The 19,720-nt window shown below is 36.5% G+C and overlaps 1 protein-coding gene across 1 annotated transcript in view; it reads left to right on the top strand.

Moving 5' to 3' along the window:
- Positions 1-19,720, top strand: part of LOC134223136 (uncharacterized) — an 82,793-nt gene that overhangs the window by 45,191 nt on the left and 17,882 nt on the right. Inside the window, exons 43-51 of the mRNA XM_062702275.1 lie at positions 13,103-13,387; positions 13,447-13,560; positions 13,623-13,712; positions 13,770-13,880; positions 14,250-14,324; positions 14,392-14,526; positions 14,736-14,840; positions 14,904-15,134; positions 15,195-15,320. Coding sequence (XP_062558259.1) covers positions 13,103-13,387; positions 13,447-13,560; positions 13,623-13,712; positions 13,770-13,880; positions 14,250-14,324; positions 14,392-14,526; positions 14,736-14,840; positions 14,904-15,134; positions 15,195-15,320 — 1,272 coding nt within the window. The remainder of the gene's footprint in view (positions 1-13,102; positions 13,388-13,446; positions 13,561-13,622; positions 13,713-13,769; positions 13,881-14,249; positions 14,325-14,391; positions 14,527-14,735; positions 14,841-14,903; positions 15,135-15,194; positions 15,321-19,720) is intronic.

The following is a 19,720-nucleotide window of genomic DNA, read 5'->3' as shown; positions in this document are numbered from 1 at the left end:
TTAATTCAAAATTTTGCATTTTTTCGTTGAACATTTTAATTTCTTTATGGAAAATTCTTATTTCATAATTGCAATTTTTGCTTTTACAAGTGCTAATTTATTATTATTGTGTGTATTATTGTTCTTTATTGGCAATTTCCTATTTTATTATGGAAAATTTCTATTTCTCTACTAAAGAGATTTTCAATCGAGAGCTGGCTCATCTCTCAAAATTTCTAATTCTTCATTGAAATTTTATTTTGATATCGACTCGTGGAAGCCAATGATGCCATACTAAAAATATTTTCTCGGTCACTCTGATGGTTCTTTCGAATAATTTCCCAAGGAACTTCTATTCCTCAACTCGAATATGCTTCAGTCAATGGTCCTTTCATAAGCGACTCATATGGGAATGAATGTATTATAGACCAATAATTATTTTGGATTTCGGATCATTCGATTTATCCAATTAACCAAGTTATGAATGATGAATGATATAATATCCCAGTAGGTTCATTGGGTTGATATGACTTCAATTATTATTTGTACAGTAGTAGACAGACTTTTTAGGTTATACAAAACGTCCTGGAAGTCGTAATGTTTGAACTACTTGATCATTCAAGTTCGTGAACCCAATGATTCTAAGGCCCTACAAAAACAAACCTCATAGTCATTGTGCAACTTGATGTTGACTCAAGATAATTTTGGGTACCTTGTCTCTTGGATCTCATGTTATTGGAAATTAGGATCATATGCTTATTTCATCGGATTGAGTATATACTGATGATGAGAACATTGCTCTGGTAGATTCATGGGCTGAACTTGAGAGTATTTTGAAGTACCTTGAGCACCTCGTATTCCTGAATATTAATCACTGGCTTAACGTTCAGGATGACCCATCTTATCTGACCACCCATCCGTTCAAAATGATTCAAACATTTAAACTTTATTTACATGCTCTTAGAATCGAAATCTTCCCAAGGTTTCGGATATCTGAGTTTTCATGGTCAGTCAAATTTGAGCTCCCATATTTTTTCTGTAAAGCCAATATCTAGATGAACAATTTTACTGAAGAAAATGGTGGCCTAGCTCACTTTCGCTGGGCATATATGACCCATCATTCCTGAAAGGGTTGTTGAGGGTTGTTTTGGAATTTAATTTCAATCGTTATTATAACACTATTTTTTAACCTAGATTGTTTTAGGAATTGGAGTGTTTTTTTTCTGGAACACTCGCACTTTTTTCATATCGCAGGAATCTCCTTAGTTCTAAGACCCTTTTGTGAATTTAAAAAGCATTTTATTTAGAATTTCATGTTGATTTTTTAAATGCAAGCTTCTCTATGTCATAACCTTTTTCATACGCACTACTAGAATTTTGTGCATTTAGAACATTTAGGTGCATTATCAATTTTTCGATCGATTATCCTAATTATTCAATATCATAAAAACTAGGCTTCTTAAGCCTAAATTATTGCCTACATTTATTGCTTGGATTAATTTTAAATTCCAAGATCTTCTTAATTTTTAAGAATAATTATTCTGGAGTTGCAAGGGAAACCCTTCGGAATATTGATAAGAAATTCTTCGGAGTCTCCCCGGAAAATCTTTAGAATTTCAACGACAATTTTTCCGAAATTCTATGGAAGAGTTCCGAAAACGTTCGGTAGAAATTTTGAACAACTAGAAGAATCCGTAGAAGGATCCGAAATGCATATTTACGATGAAAATTCCAATAAACATCAAATTCCAATAAACAAGAATTTCCAGTATAAATTAGTGAAAAAAATCCATCTTACTTTTTTACAGAATCTCTAGTGATTTATTCAAAATCCTGGGCAACTTTAATGAATCTTCAAAGAAAATTCTTCTAAATTTCCAATGGATTTTTTTTTCGTTTTCCAAAAGAAATTCTTAGAAATTTTCAGCAGTTTTTTAATTTCCAAAAGAAATTATTAGGAATATGCCAAAATATTTCCGATGGAAATTCCTAAGGTTTTCCAGTAGAAAATCGAAAATAGTTCATCTGAAACACCAATAATGAATTTCCCGAGGAAGTTCCGATGTTTTTACTAGTGGAAATAACGAAAAAAATTGTACTTTTGTAGTACTTGTAAAGGTTGTACTTTTGAAGCATTTTCAGTAAGAAATCCTAAAAAAATTAAATCAAAATTTTAAAGATTTCCTGATGTGAAAATTCCTTAAACTTTCTAAATCATTTTCTGTGCATCTTTGCATGGCAAAGATTTGAAGCAATTAGCTGCACCTACAAAGAAATCAAAATGACATCCCGAAGAAGAATGAATTCCCGATGAAATATTGAAATGGTTTCTGGTTCAAATTCAAAAAAACATGAACCTTGAGAATTCTAAAGATTTATTCTCCGAATTTCCAAAGAAGTTTTGAAGATAATCCAAAGACTCTTCCGTGGAAATTCTAAATAATTCTGAATGACAGCACTTTATCAGGATTGTATGAAGTAATGTCAAAGTTTTTACAGGAAATTTCTTTACTTGATTTTTCCTGAATATCCACAAGAAATTCTTTTAAATTTTTTTTCTCATCATTTTTTCTTGGATTATTGTAAAAACATGAAAATTTTTCAAAATTGTAGCTGCAGTCCGCTGATGCAAAAGTGTCGGCGGCGTGATGCCAAAAACTGGCGGAATTTTTTAAAAATATTTTTCCATTTTTCCTTTCTAATTTTTTTTTGTGGAAATTGAGACTGAATCGCAACCTGTTTTTTCGTTTATTTTTGTATGGCATGCAGATATGCATCGGCGTTGCGACCGACGCTGCGTTATCGATTTTTCTCGATGCACACCTACGTCTTTTTACCGCTGAGTTCAAAAGACGCTACGTGGGCATCGGCCCTTAGATGCGCTTTGCGTTTAATGATTAAATCATTAAATTTCAATGATTTGTATTTTTTACACCGTTATTGTTATTCACCAAAAGTTTTTCGTGTAAAAAAAAAACCACGTGGTTCGAGAGCAACACCCCCCTCCCCCCATGTGGCTTATCGTGGTCATTTTCCAACCCCCCCCCCCCTCCCCCCATATATGACCACGTGGTTTCTGGACGGCCCCTTATCTACCTTCAATTTTAATTATTATTATTGACTAGCAGACCCGACGAACTTTGTTTCGTCTAAAATTGATTTATTCTCGGATTAGTTCTCGAGTTATGCAGAAATTGGTGTTTCATTTGTATCCACGAAAAAAGTTATAAACGCATCGAAGATTGATTGATCGCAAAAAATCGTTTATTCTGCCATCACTGCCGAGCTACGTGGACCAATAATTTAGCTGAGTAATTAATTGCATATTATTCGGCAACTCGGCCGTACGAAAACAATTTTTTTTGTTAAATATCTTGGCTGTGCATATGCACAGCACATGTTTCGAAATGGACAAATTGATATGAAAATGGCGAAAAAGAATCCACGTGTCTTGGAGGGACTCGAACCCTCAACCTCCTACTCTCTAGATAGGCGTGATAACCCCTACACAACAAGAAAACTTAATCGTGATAGGTCTCCAGATTGTGATCAACATTCAGAAATATTAGCTTTTTTTCTAAATAAGAATATTTTTCAAGGACATGAAACTAAGAACATTACAAATTAGACAACTTTTTCAAAATATATCGGCGTTTATGATATCTATGACTTTGCTACATCTATTTTAATTGCCTACTGTTGGGCAATTCGGTATTAAGCATTTTTTAAATCTTATTATGTTAAAATCCTGTTACAACATTTGAAAGATAATGGATACTAAGAACAAAATTGTATCAAAATAAGTTATAAAGATCACAATATGTTAAAATTGTGTTAAGTTTTAGTTATGCTCTTCTAGTCGGGAACCTCCACCGCGGTTAGCTTTCTTTTTTGCAAATTGAATATCTTTCGCATGCTTGATTTGTCCTATCTCCACATGTGCTTTACTGTTGTATAACCACAGTCAAGCGAGTGCACATTATTTACTAAACGAGAGGATCGCACTCCATGCCTCCCAACAACGGGCTGGGCGGGCTGGTATAGAATGCGAATCAATCGCACTCTGCTGTGCCAAAGGCTTGCTTGGCTAAAGCATTTGATGAGTTTAATTTATCTGAGTGTAATTTCAAAATTATTGATCTTATACGGCTTTGGAGCTAATGGCTAATGACTTGCAAGTCGAGTTAAGTACGAGATACTGAAGATGGCCTCTCAGTTGAGGTCGAAATACGTATTTATAAAGATAACAGAACGTAGTGGAATTAAATGGAAGGTACTAAACTCGTCTTAGACAGTTGATTTATTACTGTTTTTCTGAAAAAAATGTGCCCAATACTATTTTAGCCAAAGTCTAGAACTTTGGTCTACCAGTTCAATTAAGCTTGGTTCACTACCAATAGCAACCCATGGTGTTCATACACGCTCATAGAGGCAATTCGCATGATTCACAATTTAGATTTGTCTAAACTGGATATTCTAATTTCTTCGAATCATTCTGTAGCTCAGACCAATTGGTCTACCAAGTTTTTTGAGCACTGTTGTAGGAAGGTTAAGGAAGGTGACCCGTAACGCTCGCTGGGTAGACACCTTTACACCCTTTTTTTTAAACTAATTTTATTTGCTAATTATCTAATACATTCATCTCTTAGACTAGGTGTTCCGTGTTTTCTTAACACTATCATCCTTATTTGCTATGTCATATTTTTAGTTATTACTAGCAGACCCGACGAACTTCGTTTCGCCTAAAATTGATTTTTTTTTCTGATTAGTTCTCGAGTTATGCAGAAATTTCGATTTCATTTGTATGGGAGCCCCCCTTTCCAATGCGGGGAGGGGTCTCGAACCATCTTAAGAACCTTCTCCGGCCTCAAAAATCTCTGTATACAAATTTTCAAGCCGAGTCTATAAGGTTCAGACAGACAGAAATTCATTGTTATGTATATAGATGTATATAGATTAATACATTTCAATTGCCTCTGGCAGTTAGAATTTTTTTCCTCTGGTTAAATTGAACCATGTAGGAATTACAATGTTTTCAACTTAAACTAAACTTAACCTATTTTATACTAAGGGTACAAGGAGTTAATCGTTGCAATAGAAGATTGCAACGATTTTTGTCTTAAATTGGAAATTATTTTGTTGGACATTTGTTGCAATGTCTCAATATTAGAAATTCTATGAAGTTCATTGGTACTATACCACGGAGGCAACTCCAGAATCATTTTCAAAATTTTATTTTGAATCCTCTGGAGTGCCTTCTTTCTGGTATTGCAGCAACTAGTCCATATTGGCACAGCATACAACATGGCAGGTCTAAAAATTTGTTTGTAAATCAAAAGTTTGTTCTTAAGACAAAGTTTTGATTTTCTGTTTATAAGTGGCCACTTAATATATTTGTTACATTTGGCTTGAAGGCCTTCAACCCCATTCATAGTGACAATATGTCTGCTAGAAGGTTTCAAATAAGAAGCTCTCGGCTTATGTGGGAAAATTATAAGCTGAGTTTTGGAAGCATTCGGGGAAATTTTCCATTTTTGCAAGTAAGTGAAGAAAATATCCAAACTTTTTTGCAATCTACTACAAATGACACGAAGGCTTCGTCGTTTGGCTGAAAGGCCCGTGTCATCTGCAAACAAAGATTTTTGACACCCTGGTGGTAAATCAGGTAAGTCAGAAGTAAAAATGTTATACAATATGGGCCCCAGTATGCTGCCTTGGGGGACACCAGCCCTTACAGGTAATCTATCAGATTTAGAATTCTGATAGTTTATCTGCAGTGAGCGATCTGATAAATAATTTTGGATCAGTTTAATGATGTACAGAGGAAAATTAAAATTCATCAATTTTACAATCAAACCTCCATGCCAAACACTGTCAAATGCTTTCTCTATATCAAGAAGAGCAACTCCAGTCGAATATCCTTCAGATTTGTTGAGCCGAATTAAGTTCGTAACTCTTAATAACTGATGAGTGGTTGAATGCCCATGGCGAAAACCAAATTGCTCATCAGCAAAAATAGAATTGTCATTAATATGAACCATCATTCTATTTAAAATAATCTTTTCAAACAGTTTGCTTATTGAAGAAAGCAAACTGATTGGGCGATAACTAGAAGACTCAGCTGGATTTTTGTCCGGCTTCAAAATTGGAACAACTTTGGCGTTTTTCCATTTATCTGGGAAGTATGCCAATTGAAAACATTTGTTAAATAAATTAACCAAAAAGGATAAAGAGCTCTCAGGAAGTTTTTTGATAAGTATGTAGAAAATACCATCATCACCCGGGGCTTTCATATTTTTAAATTTTTAATTTTTTTTTGGTTTTTTTAATTTCATTTTGCAAATCTCGCCAAATAACTTTCAACGCGGGATCGCGAGTTCTTTGGTATTGCCTTTTTCTCACATTTTTAAGACGGATCAGTAGCTGAAGATCGTCGTCAATAATAATGGAGTTGAATTTAACTTCACATTTCGGAATTGCAATGCCTCTGGCTTCGACAATTAAATTTGTCAAAGATACGAGAGCATTATCAATATCACTTTTGGTATCGAGAGGAATATCAACATCAAAATTCCTATCGATATACGTTTTATATAAATCTTAATCGGCTCTATGATAATTAAAAGTAGAGCTGATTGGATTATAAATGGCTTCTTGTGAGATTTCAAACGTCACAGGAAGGTGATCAGAGTCAAAGTCAGCATGAGTTACCAATTCGCCACACAGCTGACTTGAATCCGTTAAAACTAAATCAATTGTAGAAGGATTTCGACTGGAAGAAAAACAAGTTGGTCCATTGGGATATTGAATAGTATAATATCCCGCAGAACAATCTTCAAATAAAATTTTACCATTGGAATTGCTTTGAGCATTATTCCATGAACGGTGTTTGGCATTGAAGTCACCAATTACGAAGAATTTTGATTTGTTGCGAGTCAGAATTTGAAGATCAGCTTTCAACAAATTCTTTTACTGCCCATTGCATTGGAAAGGCAAGTAGGCTGCAATGAAGGAAAATTGTCCAAAATTTGTTTCAACAGAAACTCCCAAGGTTTCAAAAACTTTGGTTTCGAACGAAGAAAATAATTTATGTTTGATACGTCTATTAATGATAACTAGTTTATTTGTGGACGCTGTAGCGCCCGTGGCAAGGGTTTTTTTCAATCAAAATTTTCAACGTCTGTTGTCTCTGTTTTTTTATCAAATGCTGTGTCTGGTTGTCTAAGGTTTTCACTGGTTTTGTTTTCTGCATCTGATAGTAAAAAAGAATTGAAGTGTCAGATATTTTATTTTTTGTGAGAATTACCCCGCGTGCTGCGTCTGGTTACGCTAGTCACCGGACAGACAAACAGGGCTATTATATATAGTATGGCGACCCCACCACAGGCGCTGTCAAGACGATCATTTCTGTAGATAAAATAATTTGGATGTCTTTTAATGGAGAGTCCTGGTTTTAAATAAGTTTTTGTTATAATGGCAATATGCACATTATGAACGGTTAGGAAGTTGAAAAAATCATCTTCCTTACCCTTAAGAGAGCGGGCATTCCAATTTAAAACTTTCACACAATTATTTGGATCCATTGAAACGGAGTCCGATAACATTTTTTTGTGTGTACTTTATACCAACCTGAACAGCTTCAGGAATGGTATTTGCTTTGAACATTGCATCAATCATGTGATGCAATTGTTCAGTTAAAAAATCAAAGTCGGAAGCAGTCATGCTACCTGAATCGGCAACATGACCGTTATTTTCCGTTGGGACATGGGTATAAACCTCATTTTGAGAAGAGAAATTTCGTCTACCAGCAGCGATGTTTGCATACGTAGGTACATTCGAAAAATTGGAATTTACTGAAGTGCTTGCTATCCGTTGACGAGCGGCAAAATTTGTTTGTGAATTGTGGTGGGTATGAATTGCTCGACTGGTAACCGGTATCGAAATTTGAGCGTTTGAAAAATTTCTACCCGTCGAATCTGGGATCCGATTGGAATTTACCGTCATCAATTTTGCACGGGAATTCAAAACTTTTTGAAACTTGGATTTATGATTGCCCCCACAATTTGCGCACTTAAATTTATTGGAATCTTCTCTCACAGGACATGCGTCCTTGGCGTGAGAGGTTCCACCACAAATCATGCATTTAGCATCCATGTGACAATGTTTGGTTCCATGACCCCACTTTTGGCACTTACGGCACTGGGTGGGGTTTTGGAAATTTCCCCCAGGCCTGCGGAAATGTTCCCATGTAACACGGACATGAGACATAATACAGGGCTTTTCCAAACTTTTCATATTATTTAGTTCACTTTTGTTAAAATGAACTAAATAAAATTCTTGAGAAATGCCCCTCTGGGAAGTACCAGAGTGGAATTTCTTTTTCATCTTAATTACTTGGACTGGGGGGAAATGCTTATCTAATCTTCCGGTCAATGTCATCATATAGTGAATATACTCCTGTATATATACGATTGTGATGCATCACCAGTGCTACGATGTGCATGTATTACCTGGCAATCTAACTGCATTGATTGTCTGCCTTTTCAGAATTCCCAATAAGATTCCGTTGAAATATCACAAATGATGGTAATTGCTTGTGGAAAGGGAAAGAAAAGTGCAGTGGGTATCGGCCAAGTTCCCCCTGGCGGTGCTAAAATGATAAGCGGGAACAATACCTAATTCCATTTAAATCTTTTAGTATCATTAGTGATTAGCATGCGTTATTATTTTATGTGGGGGGCACGCATGGAACATATTTTTCAATGCGGGTGTCAGGCGGCTGACCCATGCTCGACCAAAATAGTAATGCTAGAATATTTTAATTAATTGTCTGATTTTTTTTATTTTATTTTTATTTTTGCCATCAAATGATTAGGAGCTTATTTTCAGCATCTCATAACGCAAGAGAGGGTAAAACTCTATGCGTTGCATAGAACAGTTTAGGAGGTCCCCGATTCGGTGCATTGCTGCACTGTTGTGTGGAGCATGGTTGTCCCGTGTCGTTTATGGCGATGTCGTTCTCGCATCTATGACGCCTTTGGTTGAACAAATCATTTTATATAATGGCTGGACATGTTAATAATTCATTCTAGTTCTCAAATCTTGTGGTAGATACTTCTGGAGGCTGTCAAGGTGGTGGGAGGGACATTGCCTATGAGTGGCAGAGGCGGTTGTGCTCGGGGCGGCAGTATGGTGAAAGCAGTTTCTGGACAGTTAGGATTCAGTTTTCATACTTAAGAGAATATCTAGAATAATATTATATTTTGATGAGCAATAACAATGCCATCCTCCATTTTTAATCACGAGCTTTATTAGTAGCATAGGTTATCAGTACTCCTAATATACTTATTTCGGTGGGCACGCTTGGAACACATTTTTTACTTAAGTTCGACCAAAATTGTAAAATTTAATTGATTTATTTTAATTCAGTTTAATTATTTTAATCTTTCTGCGTCAAATGGTTAGGTATTTGTTCCCCCACCCCTCCTGCTCCCTCCTTTTCTATTTTATGTTTCCAAACCTTAACCAACGTGATCACACTAATCCCAAACTGCACGTAAATCTATCATATCAATCTACATACGAATCTACATACAAGAAGCGACAATCACCAGAAAACGGATTTCAATCATTTCCCTTCTACCATAAGTATAAATCATCTAAGCTATAATAAACTCTATCGTAGCGATCCCGAACTGTCTAAACATCTATTATGAACATAAACACAACCGTTTCTATCTCTACAAACATTTCTCTAATAAAAAGGTTCCATAGCAGTCGCTAGAGCCGGAAGCGGTCAACAAGCCGCTCCATACTCTCCTCCTCTATCTTCTATTATCTCACAAATTTACTACCCTGAAACTGAACTGTTTCGGACCCCTTATGGGTCTGAAGCAGAGGACGGGACGCTCGAGCCTACCAGTCAGTGGATGGAAAGGTCCGTTGTGATAAAGGGTCTATCACAAGCCTCGGATAACCTGGAATAAGTTTTCCACGAGTCGAGTTCACATTGATTTCATAAGTTCTATAAATTAATCGTCACGTTGAAAATTTAAGCCAGCAGTGTAAACGTATTGCCTAATGTCATACAACGTAGATTGGCCACGGCCCGGGGATACGTTGAGTATAACAAGAATATAACAAGAACAAGAATTACTTGGACTGGTGAAAATCCAAGTAATTGAGAAATTTCAATTTTAATCTCATCCAGTGATTTGTCATCACTGGGGAGACCTTTCAAGACGACTTTGAACAATTGCTCAGTTTTGTCGTCGTATGTGAAGAATTTATGGCGCTTCTCAGTTAAATACTGAAGAAGACGTTTGCGATCGTCAAAGGATCCTGGCAAAACGCGGCAGTCACCCTTCCTAGCAATCTGAAATAAAACCTTGATCCCCTGAAGGTTGCTCAAAATCTCATTCCGGAAGCCAGAAAACTCGGCAACAGATACCACAATTGGCGGAATCCTTTGCTTTTTCGCATGAATCGAATCACCTGGGCTAGAGGTAGATTCGATTTGCTCAATTTCATCATTAATCAAATCGAACTGATTGCTCAGTTCGATTGGAGAAGAATTATTTCCGATATTAGAGTTAGAAGGAATATCTGAAGTTTCCAGCTTCCTTCTATTTTTTCCGCGCTTGGGCAGGACGGTCTTGAAACCTTGTTTCTTTGAAGGAAGTGGAGAATTCAGAGACCCCCCCTTCCTCTTGTTTTTATTAATGCTCATTGCTGAGCGTGGAGACGTGACCTTCTAAGAGGTTTTTTCCCAGAACGGTGTCCCTGCAGGATTACCACCGCTTGTCGGAATTTTACTTCCGCAAACGGGTCCAACGTAGAACGAAGGCACGGGTCCTTGCAAAGATCGTAACGGGATCAGTGGGTACAAATAGCGCTGAGGAGCACTATTGAAATTAAAATAGCTTCGGGTAGTATTAAAAACTTCCTTCCGCAAAGAGAGAAAGAACCGCACAGCACAAAAGCACGATGCGGTCTGGCCCTGTGCATCACTTGTGCCTCACTGTGGGTGCGTGGATTCAACCCAATACCACCCTGCTGCCGAAGCAGCTTCTCCAAATGTCATTCGCCCGATATGAGTGTTATTTGGGTGCTTACCCTAACACTCCACTGGCATGCCTCGAGGTAACAAAAGCAGTATGTAGGCACTAATCAACGATACTACGCTATGACACTCCTGCATCAGCATGCGCAGTCCTCACTCAAACTTCTGACGTGACAATAGTGGTGACGCACTATGCCATTCCTGTCTCAACACAAGCAGATCACTCGCTCTCACACACGCACTACCCTACCGAAGTTGGGACACTCCCCATGCCAGTTGGCACCCCCTGGGCTCCTAGGCTTCGAGCTTTGAGCACTTTGAGTGACACACGATCGCCTAGATAGGGCCTGCTTGTGGACACATGTAGCTTTTTGTAGAGATTAGAGCCCACTGCCAAACCCCAAAACGTCATAGGCATAACCTCTAACAAGCAGATGCTGCGGGGAGGGGTCGTAAAGCCCTTGAACATAGGAAATTATGTCGATTTTCCAGGGAAAATTATTCGTGCTTGCCACGTGATATGCACTTTTCGATTAGATACCTCGAAGTCTTAAAAAACGCTTAGTGGTGCGCATGGCCTAGTAGCAGATGTCGCTTGTCTTTATACGGATAAGCTATCAGTAAATTGTTTGCCATATTCTGCGCAACATAAATTGCTCTATAAGATAGAGATTACACTCTAAAAACCGATTTTCATCATATTGAAGCAACAAATAATCTTCTTTTACACTTAGCTTTAAAGAACAGTGAGTCCAAATCTATTTTTGGTCAAATTCGAGAAAGTTTTGTTCTCGAGCGTTTTAGCACAGCTGCTAATGGAGGCCATTTTTTGACATTTTTCGATTTTAGCAATTTTGTTTTTTCTAATGTTTTCATAATCAACGCTAATTTATTGCTTTATTTTCTGCCCAACAATAAATTCACAACTTTTTGATGACATGCAAATAAATATATTAACAACAGTAAAAAAATTGAAAAAAATGTTTTAGTGTCACAATGCGCAGAATTAGGAGCCGCGCAGAATGAGTTACGCTCACGGTACATCACACATTTTTCTTAGATTGCGAATGAAGCGAAGCAGCTAAGAGAACATGACCGTCGTCTTACCTGTGATGTGTGGGTATTAACTGTGCTAGTACCGTTGTCGGGGTCAAATGAGTCCGATAGGGGTGAGAATGGAATAGATTTAATGTATCTGATAAATTATAAGAGACTTTTTTGAAGGATTTTGTTATCCGACCTCCAGACTGTCGGTGAGGGCGCTGACCCATTCTCACCCCCCCAGACCCATTGTCACCCCCGATGATGGTAGAAGTACCATTCCCATCCTATAGATCGCATCACTTACCAAAGTGAATCCAGATTATATATCCTGTCATACTAACATAATACCCTATCCTGAGACGATTGTTCAACTAATAATCCTTCCTTTTCTTGATGACCGTAAGCACGTGGCCGGCGTCGTCGAATTTACGAAACTTGCACATTGATACGGGATAGCTAAAACTCAAGCTGCATTCAATTGGTTCCCTGTGCAATTTCGCCAATTCTAGTCAATTACGGAGTACTTACGATTTTCTTCGAAAACGATTATTACAGTACGGTTAGTTTATTGATCATAAACTCACGTGGACACGTGGATTGTGAAAACGATGGCTCGACATTTATTTGACGATTTTCGGAGCGGCTCCCTGTGAATTTCAAATACCTCTAATTCTTCTTAGGTTACAATGTTTTATGTTTTGACACCTGCATTGCTTGGAAAATCAGTGTAATGGCCATACGCAATGGATTTAGTGTAGATATTGATCATAAATTTATAGAAACTGTGTTGTGCAAACACCCAAAAACCGTGTGAATGAAAAAATCCTAAAACATGACCTATATTCCGTAAAATCGGCAAAACACTAGAAGACACTAGACAATATAGTACACTATATGTAGCCAAAAACTTGTAAAAAATTGAAATAAGTTTGAATCTCGTTATAATATCTGAAAAAATCTATATACTTGAAATGCTTTAATCTTTAGGATGAACAACAACATTTTCTATTTTTGTAGACAACAGCCCACAGAGAGCCGCATATTCAGTGCCCCAAATGTGACAAAGCGTTCCACTTCAAATCCAGACTGTTGAAGCACTTGATCAACCACGACGAAAAAGTATCAAGGGTGAGTAAGCCGAAGCGCGTAAAGGTTGTTAAAGAGGCCCGGAAGGTTAGACGTAGAGCTGACAGAAAGGAGCAACTCCAGAAGAAAGGAAAAAGCAGACGGTCGGATAAACCGATACCATGTACAATGTGTAAATCGGTGTTTTATACTAGTTCGAACTTAAGATATCATATGGTGAGTAGAGGCTTGTATGCGGTGATCATGTAACTTTGTTGATTTTAATTATTTTATAGAGAACAATGCACGTGCAACCTCATCTCCAATGCCCAAAGTGCGACAAAGCCTTCCATTTTAATTCCAGACTAGTAGAACATATGTCCTCACATGAAAATAAGAAGAAAAAAAAGGTAACTAGCACAGTGTGCATGATGTTCGAGTGATGTACATATAAAATATTTTTCAATTTCAGAAAATGAGTGCCATCCGTGCACAGCAACCTTTTTCATGTTCAATATGTGAACTTACCTTTACCTCTGCTAACAAGTTGAGGTATCACAAGGTGAATAGAATCGAAGACCTGTTCCATATTGATACTTATGTACATTTTTTCTTACAGTCCATTTGCCATGTAGTACCTCAACTCAAATGTCCAAAATGCGACAAGGCGTTCCATTTCAAATCTAGACTCAACGAACATTTGCAAAGGCATCATGCAAATAAAGAGGAGGTAAAAATTTATAATGCTCAAAACTTTGATAAGGCTGGAACAAATATAAAGTTCCTTCTTTCGTCCTGTTGATTTTTGGATTGTCATAAATAAATTTTGGAGTCAAGTACGAGACACTGAAGACGACCTTACTGAAGACGGTCGAAATACGTATCTGTCAAGGTACAATCAAGTGGTGGAATTAAATGGGATGGTACAAACTCGTCTTATGACAAGTGAAGACATTCCACTAAAAGCTCAAAATAAGTTTAATACTTTAATATTTTTCCATTACAATTTTGAACATTTGGCCACAACAATTCAACGAAGGAGAGACGAAAGAAGAGAATAATATTAACTCCGGCCTAATCACATTTTCTTTCATTGCAGAAAAAAAATTTGGCGCTTCCATGTCCGCAATGTGACACTATTTTCCACTCGAGGCACGTGTTGAGGGTTCATAAGGTTAGTACTGTTTCATACGTTTTGTGGTTCGCACCCCTAATCAATTCGTGTACTCTTATATTTGCAGTTAACGGCCCATACGGAGCCTCGTTTCCAATGTACTAAATGTGATAAAGCATTTCATTTCCAGTGCAGACTATCGAAGCATTTACAGTTGCATGACAGAGCGGAAGCTTTGAAGAAGAAACGAAGAGAAGCCAGGGTAAGTAGCTTAAAATGTGTTACTTTTTTGAAATGGCATGAAACAATTTATTTGCGTAGGTACAACACACAAATATTGTGATCTTACTTAGGCCGGAATAAATTTTATTTTGTTTTTCTGCCCCTTCCCCCTTTAAATGTTGTAACCAAATTTAATAACCAGGCTTTTAATTATCTAATTTCGTTGAAATCGAATTCTTCTAATTATAGTTACAGAAAAAACGTTTGAAAAGAAGCCTTTCTTCGAAACCCAATCAATTCTGCAAAATCTGTAATATTGCTTTCCGTAGTTATGATGCAAGAAGGTATCACATGGTAAGTCCGGCAGTTTGGACATGTTGAGAAATCATCTAATCGTTGCTAATATATTCATTGCAGTCAATAGTCCACGTGGAGCCGCGCCTCAAATGTACCAATTGTCCCCGAATGTTCCACTTTAGATCACAATTGGAGAGGCATCTACAGATTCACAATAGATTGGAAACGAAGGCACGGTTGAAGCTGGATTTGAAGGCACTAATGAAGAAGAAAAGCAAACCAGTAGAGGAACTTAAATGTACGATATGTAATGCGGAGTTCAAATCTCGACATACATGGAGACTGCATAGGGTAAGGAATATGATTAGGCGTTTTACGCATAGATATGATTTTAACTGAAAACATTTGCAGGCAACGGCTCATGTAGAACCTCGATTCAAATGCTCAAAATGTGATAAATCGTTCCATTTCAAGTCCAGACTGTTGAAACACTTGGAAGTGCACGATAGACTAGACTCGAAACCAAAGGATCTTCCGGTATGGTATTTATGTTAGCTTCTTTAAACGATATACATATTACAAACAACAAAAAGATAATATTGCAATCGAATGGTTTCTAAGTCTAAAATAAGTCGAAGAAACTTGATGTTAGTATGCGATGAATATTTATTGAATGCGATTGTAAGAACTAAAGAGTATCTAAACGTTGGCCGGTCTCTGTAAGAGTGAGTTCCTTCCACTACCCAAAATACGGCAAAGGATCCATCTCATTGAGTTGTTGGTTCGACAAAACAAAACAATTCATTTAAAAAAAAATTGCTGTGGAAAAAATCTTTTAAACCTTATTACAAAAGTATTTTTATTTTATATTTTTTATTTTCATATTCACGGATATTGTGTGCCCTACGTTGTGCTATTGGATCGTACACGACCACTGGCGGCGCCAGAGTTCAGGAAATGGTATTGATTAGTAATATTTTAAAATGGTCTCTAGGAATTTTTTGGAATGTTTTTCCAAAAACTTCCAATTCCTGGAACTCTTGAGAATATCCGAAAAAGTATGATATTGAATAGATTGTAATCGTAACATTAACGTGTTTCTTTAGCAAGCTATTCCAGAATCAAAACCGGGTTTTACTACTGTTCAGAATTCTTACGATGTTGTTCTTAACAATACCTTGGGAATTAACTTCTGATTTTTCTTTCGTACATATCCTTAATAGTTCTAATGAAAATAACTCCACGATTTTTCCAGATATTCATACTTTTTCGAAAATTATTTCAGGAATTCCTTCGTATACCATCGGCAATTCCATTCCCTCGGGAATTTCCTCTAAGACTTCTTTTCATAATTCTAGGACAAAATTTAGGGACATTTTATTTCCGAACGAATCCCAAACGGAAGTTCTGAAGGAATTTCCGACATTATTATTATTATAGAGTTTTGACACTTCCTCAGCAAGCGTGCTGGGAATTTTCACCAACCCCGGGCAATCTGAGTGCCAAAGGGGATTAGGCTCTGTGGATCTCATTCGCCGGTTGACTTAAAATCCTATAATAGACGTTTGCACTGGATGTATTAGTTATGGTGGGAAGGAATAGGAATCTTCTTACGATGCTGCAAGTTCCAAGAACCACTGTCTTTTGGATGCTATGGAGGTTATGAGATAGTTCCAGCTCTCCTAAGGATCTCAGAAGAGATTTCGGGATGATTCCGGTTGCTGAGATAACAACCGGAATTATACGCACGTCCTCCAGGTGCCACATCTACTTCAACTGCTCCGCCAAGTCGTGGTACTTCGTTATCTTGTTTAAGAATTTTGTGTGGACATTATGGTCTAGCGGTACAGCAATGTAGATGAGGGTTACCCGCTTCATTCTTTTGTCGTAGACAACAATATCGGGCCGATTGGCACGAATGAGGACATCCGTTATGATCTCGCGATCCCAGTACAACTTCACGAAACTATTTTCCAGAACCATATTTGTAGTAGGCGACAAACTGGTTAACCAAGTTGTGCTTTAAAGCAAGCTGTTGGTGCACAATCTTGGCTACTTCGCTATGACGACCGAGATAGGCTGAATCAGCTAAGGCTGAACACCCGGACCAGGGCTGACAATAGACGAATCCAAGTAAAAATAAGAAGAAGACACACGACGGTGTTAACTTTGACAGATCCTACAGCTCAGCATAGGGAGATCATTTTAAAATGCATATAATAAATTCTAGACAAATTGTAATTAAAATCTGATTAATGTACGGTACGGAAAAAGTTCCGAATTACATATCTGGAAGCTTATCTCATTTTTTTTATTTTTTTCCAAAAACGTATCTATCATACAGTTCGGAACTTTTTCCGTATCATACACCAATCAGACTTTAATTACATTTTGTCTAGAATTTATTATATGCATTTTAAAATAATCTCCCTATGCTGAGCTGTAGGATCTGTCAAAGTTAACACCGTCGTGTGTCTTCTTCTTATTTTTACTTGGATTCGTCTATAGTCATTCTCGTCGTATGAAGAAAACGAAAAAAAAATTAGTCTTCGTCATAACATTGCACGACGCAACACCTATTCGTTTTCTTCGCGCAGCATGCGTACCACGACGATAGTCGCTGTAGCGAGCAGAAGTAATACACGTCTTATTTGTTTGACGGTTTATTCAGAATGATCTTACATATTGTCACATATATAAATGTCTAATGTCAATGACTACTATGATTTATGTATAAGTGTAATATTATAAGTAGTTTAGTAGTTTATATCATCTATAGATTACTACATCTCGGTCATCCTGAATTAGAGATGTCCTCATCGACATCATCATCAGAGAATTGAGATTGCTGACAGCTCACATCGGCTGGCCCAGCTGAGGCTAAGTCCCGGTGAAAAAGCTCTGTGAACTGTCAACCTACGTCATCATGCACTGGTCTATTTGAGTGTCACAACGCTTCACCTTAAAGGTGTTATTATATATAAATTCTACACTAGGTAACAATAAATCCCATTTTTTGTCAGTATCATTCAATAACTTTGCAAGCATTGGCGTTAGAGTCCTATTAATTCTTTCAGCTTGTCCATTGGCTTCCGGAGTATACGCAGCAGTTTTTACATGTTCAATCAAATTAATTCTACAAAAATTCCTAAATTTCTCAGAGGTAAAACAGCTTCCTCTATCTGAAATTATTCTTGCTGGTCTACTGTAATGATTTATGTACAATGATAAACTTTTCAAAACTTCTTCTGTATTTGTAGTTTTTGTTGGGTAAAATTTAACAAACTTTGTAAAGGCGTCAATTACTACTAAAATATATTTAAATCCTTTAGATGATCTCAACTGTATCGGACCGTAATGATCAATATGTATAGTATCAAAAGGCGTATCACCTTTATCGATGATTTTCAAAAATCCTTCTTTCTTCGTATTAGATGGACTGTAAAAAATGCAGCTTAGACAGTTGTTTATATACTTTTTTACGAATTTCTTCATATTAGAAAACCAATAAAAGTTTTTGATTTGTATCATCGTTTTCTCAATTCCAATATGTCCCATATCATCATGACACATTTTAATAATATTGTCAATCATTGCTTTCGGAATAACTAACAGAAGCGTATTATTCTCCTTTCTAAATAAAATTCCATTTTTCATCTCAAAATTTGGAAATGTATGCGTTTTGATATTTTTAAGTTTTTCATCTTGTTCTTGAGCCAAGATAACATTTCGTTCTATATCTTCAGTATTCAGCAAATTAACTTTTATAGAGTTATCTGCATTTTTATCATTATATGGTGGTAGTACTTTTCCTTCACTCATCGACATTCTACTCAAAGCGTCTACATGGCGCATTTTGATTCCATCCCTAAATTCTAAACTGTAATTATAATTTTTTAGAAACAAAGCCAACTACTGATTTTTGGATTGATTTCTTTTTTCGCCAAAGTTTGAGCTAATGCGCTGCAATCGGTATACACTTTGAATTTTATTCCTGATAAATATACATGAAATCGTTTTATTGCATGTATAACTGCAAGTGTTTCCAATTCGAAGCTATGTAATTTTGACTCAAAATCATCCGTTTTCTTACTGAAAAAGCTAATAGGGTGAAAATTTCCATTTGTTTGTTTTTGCATTAAAACTCCACCAAATCCGAAAGAACTGGCATCACAATGTAATTGTGTTTCTGCCTTTGCATCATATAGCGCCAATATAGGAGCAGATGCAAGTTTATCTCTTAGTTGCAAAAATGAATTCTTCTCAGAATCACCAAATACAAATTTCGAATCTTTTTTCAGCAAATTATAAAGCGGTCTTGCTATCACAGCAAAATTTTGAATAAATTTTCGAAAATAACTTGTAAGACCTAAAAACCTTTGTACATCTTTAGCATTTTTAGGAGTAGGAAATTGCAATACAGATTCAACATGAGATTTGCTAGGTTGGCGTCCAAATTGATTTATAATGTACCCTAAATATTCAATTTCATCCAAACAAAACTTGCATTTGCAGCTCCAATAAATTATTACTTAATATTTTAAGAACTTGTTCTAATGTTTCCAAATGTTCTTCAATACTTTGAGAAGCAATTAAAACATCGTCAATATAAACACAAATCTTTCCCTCATCTATTAACGGTTTGAAAATTTTATTTACGAAGCGTTGAAAAACAGCAGGTGCATTGCAAAGCCCGAATGGAACGCGAGTGTATTCATATTGACCGTTAGGAGTTACAAATGATGTGAATTTGGTACATTCTGCAGAAATTTTGATCTGATGGAAACCAGATTTTAAATCCAAAATTGAAAATATTTTCTTTCCTTTTAATTTATCAAAAATATCTTCTATTAAGGGAAGCGGATAATTATCACGAAAAGTATCTTTGTTAAGCTTTCTATAATCTACACATAGCCTGATGTCTCCATCTTTCTTCG

Source organism: Armigeres subalbatus, chromosome 3 (genome assembly GCF_024139115.2).
Source record: "Armigeres subalbatus isolate Guangzhou_Male chromosome 3, GZ_Asu_2, whole genome shotgun sequence".
NCBI classification, from domain to species: Eukaryota; Metazoa; Arthropoda; class Insecta; order Diptera; family Culicidae; genus Armigeres; species Armigeres subalbatus.
This window is presented reverse-complemented; position numbering and strand designations above follow the sequence as displayed.